Here is a 20,979-nt window from a genome sequence, read left to right as displayed (position 1 = left end):
ACATTTTCCACACTCATTGGGCTTTTCCCCAGTGTGGATCCTCTGGTGTTCCCTCAGGTAGGAGATGTAGCTGAAGCTCATCCCACATTCCCCACACTTGTAGGGCTTTTCTCCAGTGTGAATCACCTGGTCCTGGATCAGCTCGCACCTGTACCTGAAACCCTTCCCACATTCCAAGCAGTTGCAGGGCTTCTCCCCACCATGAGGCTTCTCCCCCAGCTCTGAGCTCCGGCTGGATCTCTGGCCATGTTCCTGGCATAGGCGGGATCTTTCCTCCTCGCAGCATCCTGGGCTGGGTTTGCAGACCCTTCTCATGCGGCTTCTCCAGGGCTTTTCCACCTCCTCCATCCAGCCACGGCTTAGGAATGAAAAATCCTGGTTTGGGGGAAAAAACAAGAGGAGAGCACTTTGGGCTGGGGGTACCTCCTTGCCCAAGGTGCTCTCAGGAAGTCACTGGGCATCTTGTGTCTGAAAGAACCTCCAGGACACCAAGATTCAGCACCAACATGCTCCAAACATCAAAAGAGATCAAAAACTTCCAAAACACCAAAAAGATGATATCCTCCCAAAATAGAAAGATTCAGCCCCCACAAAAAAACAAAGCACCAACATTCAGCCCAATAAAGCTCAGATACACCGAGATTCAGCCCCGTGAAAATCGTGCATCTCCCTGCCCGGGCACTCGCTGCATGGGGGGGTGAGGGGGGCAGTGAGGCCGGGCCGGAGCAGGGGGTGCCTGAGAGAGGCCCCGAGCCCGGCAGAAGCCCCTGCACAGCCATGCAAGTGGCTCCTGGCCGCACTCGGGGATCCCCCTGGCCATCCCCGCTGGAGCAGCCTGCTCCTGAGGGACTCTGGCCCCTGCGAGGGACCCCAGGCTGCAGCAGGACAAGGATTCCTGGCCCTCAGGGGGAGGCAGTGACATGACCTGACTGTGACCCCCATCCCTGTGCCTCTGGGCGGGGAGGGGGACGGAGAGGGGCACAAAGTTAAGCCCGGGAAGGAGGGAGAGCTGGGGGGAAGATGGATTTCCGTAAGAATTACTTTGCTTCTCGTTTTCTTGTTCTGACATGTTGGATAATAAATTCAATTAATTTTCCTAAGTCAGGTGTGCTGTGCCCGTGACGAAGGATTGAACTGTCCCTACCCCCATCCCGACCCCCGAGCCTTTCCTTGAGTGTTCGGCTCCCGCCCGGGCCAGGAAGGAGAGTCACAGAGTTTTGGCCTCGCTCCGGCATGCCCTGCTCCATCCCGGACTCACCCCCAGCTCGCAGCGCCCTCAGCTCCCGGGCACCCCGAGCTCCCGGCGCTTCAGCGCAGCGGTGCTTCCTTGGCCTCCTGCCCGGGCCGGGCCCAGCGCCGGGGCCGCTCCTCAGCCCAGGGGTCCGAGAAATGGCCGAGATCAGCCCAAGGCAGGCGAGCCCGTGCCGTGTGCAGAGCCCGCCTCTGGCTGCGATTGGCTGCTGCTGCCGTCACTCGTGGCTCTGGCGCGCGCTGATTGGGCAGAGCGGGGACAAGCCCGGCCCCGCTGGCGCCCCCAGCGCGGCCGTGGGGCAGGAGAGCCGCCATTGCCGGAGCGTCTGTGCGGGCCCGGCAGCGGCGGCAGCGGCGGCCGGAGCCCGGTGAGGCGGCGGCGGAGCTCGGAGGCGGCCCCGGCCATCGCAGGTGGGAGCCGCGCTCGGTTCTGCGGGGGCTCGGGGCTCGCTGCGGGCCCGGGAGGGGGCGGCAGGGGGCTGTGGCGGGTGGCTTGTGCCGTGGCCGGCCCGTGTTGGCCCTGGGCTGAGGGCGCTGCGGGAGCGGCTGCCCGCGGTCTCCTTGCCGCTGGGGCCTCGGCAGGAGGCGGTGGCGGAGCAGCGCTGGCTCGTCCCGCTTCGTGTCGGGAGGCCGGAGGTGGCTGCGCTGGGCCCGGGGCCGGGCGGGAAAATTCCCGGCGCCAGAGGTTTGTGTGGCCCAAGGAGCCAGAGGAGTGGTGTGCAAGTGACTTTATTGCTGCCCAAAGGGAGAGGCCATGGGACATTTGCCGTGCGCTCTCTCCAGTTGTTGGAGGACGCGGCCTCGTTTTTGTCCTGATTTTCCCGGCCGCATGTCCCTGTCCCTTTGCCCAACACTGGCCGAGGAGCTTGGAAGGTTCAGCCTTCCCGATCCGCCTGCTGCATGTCCTTTTTGTATAACATCCGATATTCCTGGCTCTGTGAAGTCTTTGTTCTTCTGGAAGTTCAGGAATGTAGCGGGACTTGGTCTGAGCAGCAGTCTTTGTCAATTAGTAACATTTTCTGAAACTGGTGATTTCTCCCATTGCTTCCTTATGTACAAGTCCCTAGCCCCATCTCCAAGCAGATTCACTCATTGCCTCTGTTTTTTCTCCCTGGGTGTTCTTTGTTTTTGGGATTGCTGTCAGTGCCCTCATTCTCTGTCCTTTTGTAGCCGTTTGTGGCTCAGGAGGCCTGGCTGCCACCTGCATCCCCTTGCTCAGCTGCTGAATGAGCTGCACTCAGCAAGGTGTGGTGCATGGTAAAAAGATGAGAGTTGCTGTAGCACATGAGAGGAGAAACAGCATTTGTTTAACCCATGGTCTGTGAGAGAACCACAAACTGTGTCCCATTCCCATCCTTTCCACGTTTGGACCAGTACAAGAGCTGTTTTTTTATTTCCTTTTTTATCTGTTCCTCCACTTTTCCTTTGTGATCTATTTGCCAAGAGCAGTTTGAGTCATTTACCTTTCCACAAACTCTGCCTCGATTTTCTGCTAAAAGGTAATCTGATCCCATCCCATGGTGAAATGTTGTGTTCCTCATCTGAGTGGATTGGTCGGGAAGAAGGTTGGGAGCTGTCTGATTGAGTATGTCAGGAAAATTAATCCACAAACCCCAGAGGTTTATGTCCAAAAAGGATACAGGGGAGTCCTTTGACTTTATTTGAATAAAGGGAGAGGCCATGGGGCATTTTCCTGGGGTCTCTCAAATTTTTGGAAGACACAACCTTGTTTTCATCCCAATTTCCCGTCTCTGTGTGCCTCTCTTTCCCGACTGCCTGAGGTATTGGAGAGGTACAGACTTCCCGGAATGCCTGATACCTAAGATTCCCCTCTAATGTGTAACCCTCCCTCTTAATTTTTAACTCTTATGGAATTTATGGTTTTCTTGCATTATTTCTTTCATCTTTCAATATTTAATCTCATTTATCAGCAATCCTACAGTCTGTAAAGACAAATAGATATTTTCCATTCATCCATCAGTGGAAACTTTCTCATTGTTTCTTCTATCTCTCAGTGCTGGTTTCATGTATCAGCAGACCCACAGCTTGTTTATAAAGACAAATCTGTCATTCCTCTCAGGTATTTCACTGACAGTTTGTAATCTAATTATGGCATTGAAATGATGAATGGGTTCTCTGGCTCCTGATACGAATTCCTTGGGGTTCCCAGGGGCTGGTCCATGGTGTTGCAGTGAGAAATGTGAGTGAAAATAAGAGAAGAAGGTGACAGGAGAAAAGGGCAGGAAAGATGATGGGAAAATTCTAAGAAACATGAGTGCAAAAGGGTGAGAAACATGAGGGGAGAGAAGGGAGAGAATGTGAGGGGAAGAGCATGAGAAACTTAACTATTAAAAACAGTAAAACAGTAAGGAAATGTGAGGGAAACATTGTGGAAACCTGAGGGGGAAAAAAAAAAAAGAGAAAACTGAGGGTGGAAAAAGGCAGAAGATATGAGTGAAAAAAGGGCACAAAATATGAGAGGAAAAGTGTAAGGAACATGAAGAGAAAAGAATGATAAATGTGAAGAAAAAGGTGTGAGAAACATGAGAAGAAAGAAGTGAGAACGATGAGGAGAAAAGTGAGAAACATAAGGAGAAATTTTGAGAAGGAAAACTGGGATAAGGAGAGAACCAAGAGGGGAGAAAAAGGTGGGAAATGTGAGAGGAAAAGTGTGAGGAACATGAGGTGAAAAGGCTGGGAATCATGAGTAAAAATGATCAGAAGTGTGACAGTCTTGGTTGGGAAAGGGTGGAAATGTGAGGGAGAAAGGACAGGAAATGTGAATGGAGAAAAGGGCAGGAGAAAAGGCACCATTGACAAAAGAGCTGTAATAATTCCAAACCCATTCCCCCATACATTTGTCCATTTATTGGACAAGCCCAGGGCTGCTCTGTGTGTCCGTCTCTACCTCTGCCTTAATTCCCCTTTGGAAGCGGTGGAACTGGCCAGATCTGTGTCGCTAGAGGACACAAAGTGGAGTACGAGGGTTTGAATCACGAAACAGCCAGAGGTTTATTTCATGAGGCAAAAGCCCTTAAAGCCCTTATTTTGGGGTTTTTCAACCCTTTTTATAAGGTGTTCCAATACAGGTTAGCCTGATTGGTAGAAGAAACAACAGCTCCCTCATCCCATTGGTGGGACAAGAGAGAAACACTCTCAGAACATCTGTATGATTATTTTGAGAAACTAAAACCTTGTTTTCACTACAGTCCTTGAGAGAGAAGAAAGTTCTCAACAGACTTTCCCTTGGGAACAGATCAGCCCCTGAGAGCTTGAAACTGTCTCAGGTTCAGAAAATCATGTCCACAGATCTGCCCACCAGCAGCAGCTGCTCCAAGCTGGGAACGTGACTGGCGGTGCTGATTTCCAGAGGCTTCTGTCCCCCAGGTGAAGCCAAGGCAGGGCAGGGTTGAAAAGCGCTGCTGGTGCTGGTGCTGCTGCTGGTGCTGCTGCTGCTGCTGCTCTGTGCCAGAGAGCCCCGGCTGGGCAGGGCACGGTGCCCACGCACTGCGGGCTCTTCCTCCTGCTGGGCACACCTGGGAACAAGTCATGATGACTTGTGGGAAAAACAAGAGCTTTGTGGGGGCTGCACTGCTCCTCACACACTCAGGCCACCTACGGCACAGAGCTTTGGCCCCCAAAAAGGTAAACCAGAGGGAAACAGCTGGAAAAGGTTTCATTTCAACCTTTCTTACCTGCTCAACAGAAATGGCCAAAATGAAAGTTACCAAGCAGGGTGTGATCCCCACATCCAGCTTAGAAACAGTTAGAAAGAAGGCAATACTGTATTTCTGCACTGGTTGTGTGGGAAATCCCTTCCCTAACTTGTGCACACCCAGCAATCTCACCTACTCGTTTGTATCCATGGAACTAAGACATACTCAATACTTTGCTGAAGCTCACAGGCTAAACATTCCCCTAAATTATTTGACATATTTAAATCTCATCTCAGAATTTATCAACATGAGAGTAGGGCTGTCCTGAGGGTCTCTGGTCTCATTGTCATAGGTTCAGGAGGAGACCCATGCACAAAAGAACCCAAGACTCAGATGGGGTTGCAAAGCAAATTTATTCTATTAGTTGCAGTAGCAAATACTGCATACCAACCCCAGCATTCCCAAAAACCCGCTGAGCAGGAGAAGGAGCTGAAGCATCGTCCTCAGCGGGAGGGCAGGTAGGCAGTGCCCTTTCAGGACATCCCCTGCATCAAAACAGGGTGCACCTCGTCCTTCTCACCTCTCCACCCCAGACGCAGGCCTTATATCTCCTGCTCAGGAGTGGCATTTTCCCAGTTCCAGCATCAGCTCCCACAGGGCCAGCATGAGATGAGGCCACAATGGCTCAGAATAGCGACTCCAAGCCAACAAGGCCTCCATTATGCATTGTTCCTCTTTCAAAAGTTAACTGCCCACCGACTGACCAATACATTGCTTCTCTTGCAAGGGTCAAGTTCCCACCCCTTAAACGATACAGTTTTCTTCATTGTCTTGTCAACCTGCTCAAACATGGATCAAATGTGGCAGGGCCTCAAACACGACTGCAGTCCCTGACACAATCTTTTGGAAACACCCGTTCCTCCTCTTCTCCTCTGGATGTCAAGAGATTCCTAAAACCACTTTCTTCCTGTGAATGCATTCCAGCTACCTTCTTACCAGGACCACTCTCTTTATTCTCAAGGCTAAGATAGCCACTTGCAGACATGAATCACTGCAGTGGGGGAATACAGGGTTCAGCACTGTTTGTTAAAGCTAATGGAATTCACGAGCCCTATTTGTTACAGTTCAACACCTCTCCTTCCTTTTCTGGGAATTCAACACAAACTTAGTAAGTTCTGCAAGTGCTCTTGCTGCATAAAGCCACATTGTGTCTTTCATTCAGCAATTCATGAAGAAAACACCAATTGCCTACTGAGACCCTTCTGCTCCCTCCCAAATCACTACTCAAGAACAAGCCTCAGGCACATGCCCACAGTCCCTCTCTGCCAGCAGCTCCAAGCTGCATTGCACAGTGCTTGCTGTGCCCCAGAGAGCACCAAGCAGGCTGGCCTGGTGCCCCTGAATATTTCTGCAAAGCCCTCTGCATTTCACACCTTTGCTGTGGCTCAGTGCAGAGCTCCAGGATTGCAGGCGCTTGGTCCCAGAGCTGTGTGAGGCAGTGGCTCGTGCAGATGTGCCCTGACTTGCTGTCAGTGCCTCACGCTGGCCTCGGTTCCCCTGGCAGAAATGCCGTGCCTGAAGGACACTGCCCTGTGCTGGAGCCTGCGGAGCAGCCCGGCTCCCTCCCCCTGTGCCCAGAGTGCTGCACACACTGCTGACCATTGCCAGGAGTTCCAGGGCAGGCGGCAGAAGAGCAGCAATGGTCAGGCAGGGCAGCAGCCCTGGGCTGCTCTTTGCCTTTCTCTCGTCCTGTGCAGACTCCAGACAGCCCATGGCACCAGTGTGTGCTGTGCCCAGCACGGCGCCGCTTCCCCTCAGGAGCAGCCAGCTGCCAGCTTGGCTCTGAGAGCGGAGGATTTGCCTGGGGCCAGCAAGAGGCAGCCAGGGCCAGGCTGCTGCCTCTTGCAGCTCCAAGGGCCTCCTTCCAGCCTGCCTGTGCCGAGGCTCAGGCTTCTCCGGGCTCTGCCAGGGCTCTGCTGGGGCTCCAGCCTGGCCAAGGCCGGGCCCGCTCTCACCTCACAGTTGCTGACAGCTCTGCACCACAGGAGACCTTGCACAGCACCCTCACTGCTCTTTCTGCTTTCTCTCTTCAGCCAGACTCTCCTCCAGCCAAAGAGATTTCTCTTAGGGGTACAAATCCAAGTGGCAGGAACCCAAATACTCTCGAGTCACATCTGCACAACCTGCATCTGCACAGGATGTTTGCGTTGCACCGCTCCTCCTTTGGTTTTTCCTGCAAATGCCATTGCTGTTTCTGCCTCAAATAGAAATGCCAGAGCTGGGCAAAACTTGTCCAGTTGGCCATATTCCAAAGGCAGTGTGGTCTGGAGAGGATGAATGAAGAGGAGCCTTCCCCCCTTACAAACTGTACCAAAGAAGCCATCAATGTCACTTTCCACCTCTAAGAAAAAACTGACAATTCAGGAGGAAATGTTGAGCTTTCTCACAGGGTCAGAAGGAGAGAAATGTTCCAAAGGAGTTGAGATTTTAGAAATTTTATTTAAAATCCTACTCTACAATCCTACACTACAAACCTACACTACCATCCTGCACTACAATCCTACTCTATAATCCTACTCTACAATCCTACTCTGCAATCCTACTCTATAATCCTACTCTAAGTTGGCCATGGAGAAGACAGTTTATAAATTGATTGTTGCATTCCTGCCTCCTCCTTCCACTTCTTCACGGCAACGATGAGAGGTGCCAAGCTGGACCCAGGCATGGCTGATGTTATAAATTGATGCTGCAGAAAGGAAAAGAAAACAACAAGAAAGCATGATTTTCCAATCTAAGAGCTTTAAAGGCAGGGGAATACTTTTTAAATGAAATGGGGATTGAGTCAGAGTAGGTCAGGAGCATGGGGCAAGAGTGGCACAGGTTGCCGCAAGAGCTGGTAGGTGGCCCATCCCTGGAAATATCTGAGGTGTGAGTATCCTGATCTCTTGAAAGATGTCCCTGCTCATTGCAGGACACAGTCTAAATGACCTTTCCATGTCCCTGTGTGTTAGTTTGAGATGAATTGACATTTAGGGAAAGAAGTAAGAAACCCCGCACGGAAGTGATTTCTTTGAGAGAAGCTGCTGGGAGCTTCCTCTGTGCCTGAGACAGGCCAATGGCTGGCTAGTTCTGAGAACTGACAACGTTTTGCACCATTTAGAAATGAGATGTGCCTCTGTGATGATGCACATTTTGAAAACCACCAGCCCGGGCACTGGCCCTCTTTGCTTCCGGAGCCCGAAGGTAACGGAGCTCTGGTGAGGCCGGCCCTGCTCGCCCACGGCCTGTGCTCCTGGGGGAGGCCGGGCCAGAGCCCAGCGGCTCCCGGGCGGGGGATGGAGGCTGCGGGACCCCGGCCCCAGGCTGGGCCAGGCCACGGCTGCTGACATCTTGCCCACACTAAACCCTCTCCCCGGCGTGCAGCGACGGCTCCAGGCCGAGCCTCCCGTCCCAGCGGCTCCCGGGCAGAGAGAGGGGCCCAGCACAGCCTGAAATCCAACACCGTGACTGCCATGACCTGGGTGAGATTGAACCCTTTCACTGCACAGATGAGACCTTTCTTATTCTTGTGGGCCTGATAATAAAATTTGTTATTCCTTTGAAGTTTGAAGCCTGTTTTGCCCTTCTCCTAATCCAGAGCTCCCAGCAAGAAATGAGTAAGTGCCCTGGTGATTTTAGCCAGCGCTAAAACCCAGCACTCCCTGCCAGCCCAGCCCAGTCTAGGATTGCTCCCCACTGTCAGCTGAACAGCACCAAGGTTGGAAGGGAGGAGGATGGGGGCTCATCTGATGCCTTGGATTTCAGTGGAGGAGGAGCCCATCCATGGGACACTGTTTCACCTGCAGCCCTTTTGGCATTTTACCTGCAGCAGCTCCTTGGCAGACCAGCGCTGCGCCTCGCCTTTCTGCAGGCAGCAGCTCAGGAAGTCACGCAGCAAAGGCGAGAATTGCTCGGGCTGCCGCAGCTGTGGGGTCCCTTCTGTGGCTATGTGGAATTTAGCCTGGGGAAAAAGGAAACACAAGGCTCCACCTGCTTCTTTCCCATCTGGAACTGCTCTCCCAGAGCCCATTGTTCCAGCTCCACTCTGCAGTGGCAGTTTTTGCCCTGGCAGAGAGGCAGACATGACTTTCCTGTAGCATTTGGATGACGACTTTCCTGTATCATGAAAAAACCCAAGCCCCAAAGCCACAGCTTTGCCAACATCCAGCAGATCTTGCCTTGGCAGCTGATTTCATTGCCTGCTCTAGTTAGGGGCAACTACATCAGCAAATACATGTTTCCTTCTCGGAGGATTCCCAGCAGCTTGGCAGCCTTTTTGGAAGAGGGATTTTGCTATTCTAAGTAACTCTACTATTCCAAGGATTCTTACATGAAAAGAATCTCTGCAGTGCTTGTTGGTCCCTTAAGCACAGCTGCCATAAAACAAAACTCATCAGGCTTTCTGTCCTGTTCTTGAAAATTATGGTAATTGGAAGGAAAGAAAGGAAATGCAGCAGGTGTTCCTCAGGGAAGGAAACAAACATTTGGAATCTCATTTTCAACACAGACACATAAAGATGCCTCCACAATTGTAGTGGGTTGAAAATGCCTGTTTGGGCACACAGGAGCCACCTGCAGCTCTGTCTCTCAGCACTCTGAAAATTTCATGTTCCCTTGGGTGGCAAAAGGAAAATATTCATGGTGAAATCAGAAGTGTCATCCCTGTGGTAACCCTGTGCTCGTTGGATTCTCAAGTCAATGCATTAACGCTGTGCCCATCCCAGAAAGTGCCAGGAAACAAACAGGAGGTTTTGGCAGGCTCTCCCCGTCACCAGGCTCCAGCTTGGTGATATGGAGAAAGTGGCTTGGGTTAGGAAAGAAGGTGGTCACTGAGTGTCTCAGCAGCACTGCACAAGAAGCAGAAGAGACTCTGGCTTTACAGCCTCATCTCCGGGTTTCAGACAAGTTTCCCTGTGAGAAGAATGGGACTGCACTTCTTCTCTCAAAAGCACTGTTTTAGAAACTTGGTTTGCTTTGAGTTTCTTTGCTTCATTTCTGGAAAGATAACACCAGCTCTGAGATGCTTGTTTCCTATTCTTGGGGCCATCTACACCGCCAAAAGAGCTGGAACGACTTGTAAGGCAAAGCAAAATGCTGCCTGAGAATGGAGATGGTTTGGGCGAGGTAAGGCTTGAGTTCCCCCAGTGCTGCAACCAAAGCTCCAGCAGATGCTGATGTGCTGCAGGGCCATTTGTAGAAGGGGCCTTGGTGGAAGGACTTCCAGCAGATGGCCATGGGATTTTGTGCAGTGAGCAGAGAACACGGGACAGGTGAGAAAGACAGCGGGATCAGAGAGTATTTGCTCCTTACCGATCGAGCAGTGAAACTGTCATAAGGAGTTTTTTGTTCGGCCATTTCAATTGCCACAATTCCAAAAGACCACACGTCCACTTTGGGGCCATATGGTTGACGCTTCACCACTTCAGGTGCCATCCACCAAGGAGTCCCGGTCACCGAGCACCGCTGATTTTGCTCAGGGGTGAGCTGAGCAGAAAGGCCAAAATCAGCTGAGGAGAAAGCAAAATACTCTTTTAATTTTAATACTCTCAATTAGGAAACCAAGCCAGAGAATTCCCCAGTGGAAGTTTGAGAATGTGCACTTGAATTTCCTGGACAACACTCCCTGCTCTCTTTCCTTAGGGCTTTAGCCAAGGAAATATGAATTGGCTACTTCAAACATCCCCCCATTTCTTACACTTCCTCCAGCAGTGCCTTTTGTTCCCCTGAAGGTTTAGATTGCAGCTCCCTCCCTCTGGAAGGAACACACACAGACACACACAGAGCAATAGCACTCTGGGCTGCTTGTGGTTCCTTGTCATAGCTGTGTGCACCCTGCAACTGTGCCTTCAGCCCACAGCAGGGGGGACCCCTGCACTGCCAGCAGCAGCATTTTTGGGGAGCTGGCAGTCACTGAAAGCAGCCCCACACCCCCCATTCCTGGAAGGCTGAAGCTGAGCAAGAATACACTGACCCAGCTTGACAGAGCCGTCGGTTCTGAGAAGGATGTTGTTGCTCTTGACATCTCGATGGATCACGTGGTTGGAGTGAAGAAAATCCAGTCCTTGCAGGCACTGAGAGAGAAAACAGAACCAGGGGGGCAAAAAGTAGTGCTGTGAGTTCATCGCACAAGCAAGGAAACAGCTGTGGAAGGTTCCCTTTGCAGGGGAATGGGGAGGAATGGCAGAACACAGCGCCATTGAGAGCAAGAGCCTGCTGCTCCCACAGTAGCAGAGCAGTGCCTTTCTCAGTGGAGAACTGCAAATGCCAATGCAAGAGACAGAGATAGAATACAAGAGCAGGGGATAAGAGTACAGGAAGTGAGTCCAGTGAGTGTAGGGGCACTGGCAGACAGTTCCCTTGAGATGCTCTTGCTTGCCCATAGCCGAGCAGCAGCACAGAAACCAAGCTTGGCCCGTGAAATCCCTCCCGTTCTGAGCCCCTGTTTCCCAGACAATGCAGCTCAAGGCCTTGGAAGCACAGATGGGATCCCTGACCTCCCGACTGACAGCTGCAATCTCTCCTTCAGACATTTGAATCTCGTCGATGAGATCTCTCAGAGTGCCTCCGTCCATGTACTCCATCACCAGCCAGAGTTCCTCATGCACAAGGTAGCTGAAAAAAGGAAACAAGGCCATGCAGGTGAACATGCACGCCTAGGTTGGTTTTTTGCTTGAGTCTTGTTTCTGGGTCCCTTGGAGACAAGGGCAGAAGAAAAGGCATAGACATTGCCTCTAGGCTGTGCAGTGTTTGCAGTCTGTGCTGTCTCAAGGAGAAAGGCAGTTTAGGAAGAGCCCAGATAAAAAACCTGTCACGCATGGCATTTCTGGAAATAAGCACCTAGTCTTCCTGGCATGCACAGCAATGGAAAAGAGGGGCAACAATGCAAGGGCAATCCTCTCTTGGATGGTTCATCAGCATTTAAGACACTTGAAAAACTCAATCCCAAAGAACTGTGGAGGCAATGAACTTAGAAGGTATTGAATTCTTAAATAGGGCTGATGCAGGTTTTTGAACAATGTTCAGTCTGCATTTGCCAGGGTGGATTCATGCAGACAAAATGCAGTCTCTTCCCATCCATTGGAGATAAGTAGAGAAATAATCATTAACAGCTCTATTTCCTGCCAGTGACCAAAGTGGGTTTTTAAGCTCTCATGCTTGTAGTATGTAAACAAACATTCAAGGGATAGGACCGTGACCACTCACCTGGCTAAGTAATTCACGATCCTGGGACTCCTATTACTCTCCATGATCCTGATTTCATTCATGGTTAGTATCTTCCTATTCACTCCTTGCACATTTATTTTCTTTATGGCCACCTCAAATGACATTGAAAGGAGTAACTTGAGAAAATTGGTAGCATGAGACCACAACACACATGGAGCAAGTGATTTTGGAATGGCACAGCCAAGCTGTGCCCAAGTGCCTTGTGATTAGACCTCATCATTGGAGTAATTAGGGAGTGACATTCCAACAGCCCATTTCTCTGCTCCCTTGGGGGCCAGTTACAGGACATGTGGCCACTGGCAATTTGCCTTGTCCATAAAGCCTGTTCCAAGTGCAATTTGCAGGCTGGCTCCAGTCTGTGCTTCTTGTGCCTTTTCAGCACAGCTCTACTCAAAGCTCCAGCCACAGCTGTCAGCAATGGGGAAAGGCCTGGAGAGCAGCAGAGGCTGCAGGGGCTGTTGACATTTACCTCTCCTCCTGTTGCAATGTCAAGTGCTCTGGAAACCTCTCCAAAACCCCTAGAAACAAAACAGCAGCAAAGAAAGGAGAAGCCATTTAGATCTTGCAGTGGAAGCCAGTCCAGACAGGAGAGCTCTGCTGTAAATGCCTAAAAGCTGCAGGTTGCAGGAGGGGTCTGCCAGAAGGCAGATGATGCATTTTCCCCTCAAGTGCCTGGGCACTGGGCCTGTTCCTGAAGCCTTGGGCTTTACTGCCTCAGCTCCAAAAGGCAGCTTATTCCTTCATCTCGGGTGTCAGCTTCTAAACTGTGCAATTCTAATCCTGAGCATGGAGTATTTCTTTTAGCAAACTCTTGGAGAGAAATGTTCCTGAGAACTGTTATCTGACAGCTCTCATTGGGGGTAGGTTGTGCTTTCAGGCAAGCAAGATTCTTCTCCTTTCATTAGTGTGGCCAGATGATTTGGAGACATCCAAAAATGCGAAGGAAATGAATCCTGAGCTGTCCCACACTTGAGAGACAAGCAGATCTCCCAGGTTCTGTTCCTTGCTGCAGGCAAGACCTTGGCAGCATGGAGATGTCTTTGACAATGCCTTCTGAGCACACTTGACAAATTCTGGCCAGTACTGAGAGATGGGGCAGACTAAGCCCGCTGTCTAAACATGTGGACAACTTGTCTGACTTCCCACTTGATGGATATTCCCCCAGGGAAACACCTGGCCCATGGCTGTGTAGAAGTGACTGTGGTTGGACTCACCCGCTGCCAAGACTTTCCAGTTCAATGTATTTTGTGATGGGATTTTCCTTGTTCACCATTCTCCCTGAGGGAAACAAAATGCAAGATGCTGACTTTCAGGCAGAGATCCCAACTTGCAGGAGATGCCAAAGGCAGCCCCGCTGTCTGGGGCTCTGAACCCTCTGTGGTCAGCTGGGCAGCAAGCACAGCAGCAACAAGACAGGCAGTTGTGCAGTACAAATGGGCAGCAGAGAGACTGATTTTGTCCAGTCCTTGGAAGGAAATGAAGCGCAGAGAGCACAGCAGGGCACAGCACAAGGCTGGCAAAGGCCAAGCATGAGCACTGACAAGCAATGGCAAGAAGACACAGCCAGCCTGAGCCCCTGACAAGCTGTGGCCCCCGTTCAGGACACACCAGCATTGCCTTGGAGATCAGACACAGCCAGGTGCAGATCAAGGCCCTTTTGTGTCCCAGCAGGTGAAGGTAGACACCAAATCAGCTGGGATCTTTTCTCAGCCCCACCAGGTCTTTTCTGAGAGCACAGCACTGGCAGCTGTTATGGGCAAGAAGCAGATTAAATGGGTTGTGCTGCAGAATCACAAAGGGCTTGATGTGTTTTCCCAGAGACTGATCTGAGCAGGGCTTGGGCCAATAGGTAGGATTCTAAGAGTCATGGGTATGGCTGGGAATCAGGGATGAAAAAGTGCCATGGATCTGAGGAATACACAGCACAGGGGCTGCAGGCTCGCTCCTGAGAAATGCCTGCAGTGCAGTTTTATCTGATCACACCACGTGGATGTGTCTCTTGGACACATCTTTATAAAAATAAAACTGGGATATTAATTACAGATTGTTATACAAATATCTGTTTCTTCATTGTGGGCCCAATGAAAACATCTCTTGCTCTGTTTCTGCTGTCACCTGATGTTCTTTCAAAGGAGTCCTCACTGACAAAAAATACAGCATTCTCATAAAAACCTTGTAGATGTAGTAGAGGCAATAAAAACAGTCCTAAAAATGACACCAGTAAGACACATGGGGCAGAACAGCTCTTTCAGGATGGAGAAAAAGCAAAAACCCCTAAATGCCAAACCAAACAAGGATAAAAACTGAAAACTAAAAACGGAACCACAACAAAAAGACAAAACCCCAAAACCAGTCAATATCTCTGAAGTCTTTTGGTTCTGACAAGCGGTGGGAAGTCTGGAGTCTAATGAGAATTTAGGTATCAAATATTCTGTTCAGTTTGGCCACTAGCACACAGAACTTGCATAGATCATTTGCTGGGCCACAGCCTTCTGCTGATCCAAGAACAATTCCTGCTTCTGCCTTTAGTGGCAAGGGAATGCCAGGCAAAGCTGAGCCAGTCCAAGCTGCCCTCAGAGGCAGCAGGAACAGCCAGAGCGCTCTCTCGCTGCCTCAGAGCACAGCAGTTCCTGTGGGGAGTCCTAAATGTCTCTGGGACACCAAAGTGAGGAGGATCATTTGCTACAGCTCTGCTGGCACGTGCACACAATACACTGTCCCTCAGACAAGAAATACACCAGACGTACTCAGTTGCTCCACGAAGTCTCCCAGGCTCTCCTGGAGCTGAGCAGCAGATGTGTCACTGCTGGAAATGGACAAACTGCCCCGGCTCCACTGCTCAGCTTGGGCAACAAAGGCTCCTTTAGATGCTGCTGCTGCTGCTGCTGCTGCAGCAGATTGAATGGAAGAGCCTGTGTAGATCTGCGAGAAGAAAGGAGTTTGTGTCAGGAAGCTGGCTGGCAGAGATTACCCCGAGTTCCCTTTTCAAATGCAAGCCCTTAGGAAGTTGCTGTTAGCCACATGCAAAGCTCATCAACTGGATTTTTTGGATGCCCACTTCTGGAACCAAATGGTCAAAACCCAAGGTTGGTTTTAATCAAGTTGATGGCCAGTTTCATATTCCATTTTCCTGGATTTTCTGAAGGATGACTGCAACAACGAGCATTGCACTTCCTCCCAAGGATCCCTTTCCCCCTCCAAGGGCTGCAGACACATTTGCAGCTCCTTGTTCTAATGTTGGAGCTCCTCCCCCTCAGTCCTCTTTTCCTGCACCATCTTCAGAAGGTGCTCAGCCTGCAGCACTTGTGCTTGGGACAGTACCTGTGCCTCCCGCCGACCTTGGGGCTCTTCATCAGCCGGCATTTGCTGGAAGCCTTCGTAGGCTGCCAGGTGAGATATCAACACGTCCACCTCAAGTCAAAGAGAACAAAGCAGTCAGAGACCACAGCTTGTCCCTGTGTGCCAAGGCTCATTGACTGTGAGCAAAGGGAAAGAGCAGGACAGCAGCAGATTCACCAAGGGATACAGACAGCTTGCAGCTTGTATTCCAAATCTGTCTGGGGGACTGTGTTCACTTGCAAAAAGCCCTGAAGAAACAAGGAGAGCAGGAGCAGGCCAGCAGGAATCCCTTGAGATGAGTGCTGGCAAAAGGGGCAAATGACTGGTGCCACTGTCCAGGGCAGCAGCTGAGATTGAGCACAGCAGGAAATGTCCTTCCAAGCAGCTGGGATAGACACTACAGCAGGATGGCACTGAGAGGCATCAGCCCAGCCCCCTGCTGCTCTGCAGAGGAAAGGCAAGAAGGGCAGAAAGCACCAGACTGCAGTGACTGCTGTGCCTGTCGCTCTTTCACTCACTCGATTTTCTAGAGCCTCTTGCTGCTTAGCGAGGAGATGGAATTTCTCTTCGATTATTCTTCTTTCTTCCTCCAGCCTCTCCTCCCTTGCCCTGATCCTAGCCTCAGCTTCCTGCAGCTCTGCCAGAAGCTCCTCATCAGAGGCCTGTGAAGAACCAGAGAGAGGAATGTCCATGAGTGGAGTGTCTGCCACTCTGTCACTCACCTGGTTTTCTTGATTTCCTCTCTGCCAGGGGAGATTCATCTCCTCTTCGATGCTTCTGTCTTCCTTAGGCCTCCTCTTCACTGCCATGATGGCCCTCGGAGCTTCGGGCAGCTCTGCCTGGGGCTCTGCCTCGATGTTCTGTACACACAAATGGAGAGCAAGTGCCTGGGAGCTGCCATCAGGCTCAGCTTCTTCCTCAGTTTCAGCTTCAAAATCACACTCATTCAGTCACTTCTTTCTGCTTCCCTACCCACCTCTGCTTCCACTGTAACCTCCTGTCCCGCTGCTGATCTCTGCAGAGGCTCTTTGCTTTCAGGGCCTCTGGCACTCGTGGCCTGCTCAGTCCCAAGAGCTGCGTTTTATGCCCCTCTTCCTGCCCTTCCCTCTGTCCCCTGCTGAGTCAGGCTTACCTGGCCATTCTCCAGTGGCTCTTCCACCTGCTGCCCCAGCTGCTCTTCCTGCTCTTGGGCTGGGAACAGCTCTCCCTCAGGCTGGCACGGCCGTCCTGATAAAACAATCTGCTCCTGCTCTTTCTCTAGGAGGACCTGCAGAGAAAGCAAGAGAAGATGGGCTTCAACTTCTCATCCAACATTTGTGGGCCAAGACTCAAAGGCTGATGGGCTCCCACGTTCCCAAAGCTCTGTGCTGCTGCTCTCCTGCCTTGTTCTCTGCCCATGGGGAAGCACAGATTCCAAAGTGACCCTGGCAGTGCAATCAGGGCCCATCTGGCACTGAATCTCCAACAGACTCTTGGGCAGCTGACAGGAAATGTGGGGCATTTCTCAAGGGCCTCCCTCCCCTTCTGCTGTGTCCTGCTTGTCTCTCCCTAGTGACTGACAGCCAGCCCTGTCCCACAGCTCCATCCTGGCTCTGCAGGGGCTTCCTGGCTGAGCTCAGCCCTTGGGAGAGACACTGCTGGAGTTCATGTTCTTTTCAGGCCTGCACTGCCACTCCTGCCCTTCTGACATCTACACTCTTGTTAGAAATCCTGCTCATTCAGGAGACAAGGATGTGTGCAATTGGATCCTCTGCTGCAGGTCAGAGAGCCTCTATGGCCACCTCAGGATATGGAAGAGGACCAAGGTGTTTCTCCTCCCTCTTTTGTCAGCTGAGAATTCTGAGTGGCACTGACAGAGATCCTCAAAAGGCCCCACCAACAAATTAATTGACACACCCCTAGGGATGCCAATGAAGGAAGCCATGGGTCATGTAATGCATGTATGACCAAAGTCACCAAAAACCACCTAAACCATGGAATTGTCTCACCTCACTAGGACAGGCAGAAATTTACAGGTTAAACAGGGAGTGTCAGGACAGAAGAGGCAGGAGGAGGAAAACAGCTCTGAGGAGAAAAAACAACCATCTCTAAAGGGGTTCTTAGCAACACAAGACAGCACTCAAGGACTTGCAGCTTTGCCCCCACACTAGGCTCCAATGCAGTTTCCAAAGCTGCAGACTTCACCACAAAACATATCAAGAGAAACTTGCCACTTGTGGATTTTGCCTCAGAAGAAGGGTTCAGAACTACACAGTTTGTTTCTTTGGCCACACAGGACAAGAATGGCTGGCCACAGCTTCATGGACAACACAATCATCTCCTTGCAGCTTATCAAAAGCCAAAAGACAGGTGGCCTAAAAGACTCTGCAGAAGTGAAGAATTACTCCAGAAAACTGCAGAACACTTCTCCAGGTCATGCAGAGGTTTCCAAAAAGGGACAGCAAACAAAGCAAGCCCTGTGAGCCCCAGAAATGCCGTGTGAGCCCTTGGCCATGGCTTGGCAGAAGCCAAGAGACAGAGCTTCCCTGAGCCAAGCAGCCAGCTGCTCACCCGCAGGCAGCAGCGCTTTGGGGCCTCAGCACGACGGCTCAAAGCCCAATTTCCAGCTGCCACGGGATGGGGGAATGGCTGGGTGCTGGCAGGACTCCAGCACTCAGCATCCTCAGCCAGCAACAGCAAGTGCTGGCTGCTCAGAAACTTGCAGCTCTGCCTTGCACTAAAGACAGCAGCACCCAGCACTGGCACTTACTGTCTGGGCATGGTCAGGCTGGGCTGTGACCACAGCTGGAGGCTCGTGCTCCTTTTGCTCATTTTGCTCCTCTTTGGCCTCTTCTCCAGGAGCAGAGGGAGCCACAGCAGAGTCTGCTCTTGCTTCTGGGCTCTGTGGACAGATGGTGGAGTTAGGGACAGGCAGCTCCCTATCATTTAGAACCTTATTTCTCTTCAGCTCGATTTCTACAATCAGCTCTACCAAGCACAAATCATCAGCTTTGATAGCAATGGGATTCTAAGTCTCTCCAAGTAAATTAAAATGGGTTAATTCAGCCAGGCTGCAAATAGTTCTGAATTAGAGAGTTCACCCTGGCTACTATCAGCAAGCAATTGTTCTCTCTGCAATCTGAGCTTTGAGTTCTTTTAAAGCTCTGCAATGGAAAATTAGGAAATAGCCAACAATGCCTTTGCTATTGCTGTTGTAAACATGGAAATGGATCTTCTTTCAGCCCACCCAGCTGGCCCTCTGCACTCTACTGCCACAGGCCAAGCTCACAGTTCCCTGCACAATTCTGAAACACCAGGAGCATCAAATGTTCCTTTCTGACTCACCTCAGGATTGGCACCTCTGAACACACGGCTCAGATGACCTGCAGTCGGCAAGGAAAATAAACCAAATTCTTTGAGAAAACTGGAGAGAACCATGGCCTATTTAGAACAGCATCTGAGAAGATCTCCCAGTCTGCATTTTCAAAGGTGTCCTGCTTGACTGGTGTGGTTTAAAGCAGCAACTAAAAAATCACTAGAAAACTTACTTATTTCTTGCAGTGAGATATGGATTAGAACAAGAGGAAAACAGGCTTAAAACTTAAATGGAATAAAGAAAGTTTATTGACAAACACTACAAGAATAAGAAACCAGAATAAAACTTCCAGAACAACCCTTTTCTCCCCCACTACGCAACCATTCCCTTGTTTACATGACAACATGGAGACAAAAAACTTTGGAACTTTGGTGTTTACAACAGTCCCAATTCCTGCTAGAGTCTTTTCATCAGTCTTTGTAGAGAAACAGAAGTCTTCTTCTGCTATCTATGGAGTTTTTCACAAGAAAACTATTTTTCTTCATAGCTTTCTATTTCTCTGATGCCAGCTGCTCAGAAATCTGCCATCAGTTGTCTCCTCCCATTTCCCATCACTCTGAGGTGTGTTATGGGTCATGAGTCCAGGGATGTCATTTTTATGAATGAGTTATTCAAAGGCAAAAGTTCTCTTCATCTGTTTTTGTGAGCCCTCCTGGAAACAGAAGTTTTCTTTTTGCTTCTTAAAAGCCATAAATCTTCAACTCTTACTTCTCCCCCTCTGTTCCAGCATCTCACAGTGTCACAACCACATCATTTGCTCAAAATCCGCGCTTGGAAACACTCCATTCCTCCCAATATACTCTGTCATGAATTAAAGGAGTTTTTATTCAGAACACTACTGTCCATCTCCATAGCTTTAACAGAAAAATATTTCAGCTTATTAAAGCATCTCCTTATTTTTCTTCCCCCTCTCAATTTAATTTTTTTCTTCACTCTCTTTGATGGGTTGATGGTTGATCACTCCCTCTCTCTCTCTCTGGAAAAAAAGGATTAATCTGCAAGTCTCATGCAGGCAGTAAAAGAGTTAAAATCTTGCTAAAGCTGCAGATGTTGATGGTGTCAGGTTTCAGTTCAGTGGCAGAAACTGCAAACCAAGTCAGGCTGGCCGGCTCCGTTTCTCCCCCCACCCCGCCCTCTGCAGCCTTGTCCGGCCTGGAGGGGGGGAGGAGGCCGAGACAGAGCCCTGTGACCTCGTCAGAAGCCAGAAACCAAAGAGAGCAAGAAATTCCCGGCCTCACATCTTCAGGTGGTGTTCACAGGTTGATCTCACTTCTCAATAGTTAAAACCGCTGCCAATTCTCACCCATGGCCAGGAATTAGTCAGGAGAAAAAACTCCCATCAGCCTCCAGCTGTTTCAACTTCCCGAGCTCTCAGAGATATCTTAAAAGTAAAGTCACCCCAAGAGATTGAGCCAGCAAAGTGAGGAAATGCCAGACTCTGCTGCCACAGGCTCTCCCGTGGAGGGAACAGAAGCCCTGCAAATGCTGCCCGCAGCCCCCTGGCTACAGACACCCCGTGTTTTGCTGAAGGTGTTGACAGGAGCTTTACCAAACCAGGGGCATCCTCATGGTCTTTGTGTTTCAATAGCAACCCAGTCACTAAGAAAGAGCAGGGAGACCTACAAAAGCCAGCTCAGGTTCCAGCCAGGGAAAACCTCTACTTACGTGCCAGGTTGGTGAGGTAATAGCCAGAGTAGCCGATGCCATAAATGGTGCAAACTGCAACAGCGAGCTGCTCCATCACTGTAGCACTGCTGTGCCAGTTTGCACACTCTGCTCCACCACAAAAACAAACACGGCTCCTGTCAGTGTGCAGCTGCCCACTGACAAACGCCTCAAGCAGGAGGATGCTCCTGCACTGAGCAAGCCCAAGAGCTGCTCTGAGCCTGAGGCCTTCTGTGCACCAAGGCAACCTTGGGATGTCACCACGACAAGGTGGCATCCATGCCCTGACATCACAAAGCCAATGCTCTGCGCTGCTCTGGGAATTGATGCAGAGCAACCCAACCTTCCCTACAGCAAACACAAAATTGCCTGGCAGCTTCTCCTCTGTCACAAAGGGTCACAAATCCTTTGGTGGGCTGTGGGAAATGGAAAGACAGAAACTTCCACAGA

At 50.7% G+C, this 20,979-nt stretch overlaps 2 protein-coding genes across 2 annotated transcripts in view; one reads left to right on the top strand and one right to left on the bottom strand.

Moving 5' to 3' along the window:
- Window positions 1-20,979, top strand: part of LOC147646136 (uncharacterized) — a 222,152-nt gene that overhangs the window by 149,615 nt on the left and 51,558 nt on the right. The window lies entirely within an intron of this gene.
- Window positions 7,387-20,748, bottom strand: LOC147646140 (serine/threonine-protein kinase PAK 3-like). Its single transcript, XM_086873903.1, has 15 exons — window positions 20,530-20,748; window positions 18,834-18,871; window positions 18,259-18,390; window positions 16,642-16,776; window positions 16,028-16,369; window positions 15,492-15,581; window positions 14,918-15,092; window positions 13,385-13,448; window positions 12,640-12,688; window positions 12,150-12,262; window positions 11,441-11,558; window positions 10,918-11,017; window positions 10,257-10,453; window positions 8,770-8,907; window positions 7,387-7,653 (listed from the first exon to the last, which is right to left on the bottom strand). Exons 1-15 carry the CDS (start codon window positions 20,603-20,605, stop codon window positions 7,525-7,527), a joined length of 1,896 nt encoding a protein of 631 aa, XP_086730029.1. The 5' UTR covers window positions 20,606-20,748; the 3' UTR covers window positions 7,387-7,524.

This window comes from Cyanistes caeruleus, unplaced genomic scaffold (assembly GCF_971803275.1).
Source record: "Cyanistes caeruleus unplaced genomic scaffold, bCyaCae1.hap1.1 HAP1_SCAFFOLD_120, whole genome shotgun sequence".
In the NCBI taxonomy this organism is placed as follows: Eukaryota; Metazoa; Chordata; class Aves; order Passeriformes; family Paridae; genus Cyanistes; species Cyanistes caeruleus.
This window is presented reverse-complemented; position numbering and strand designations above follow the sequence as displayed.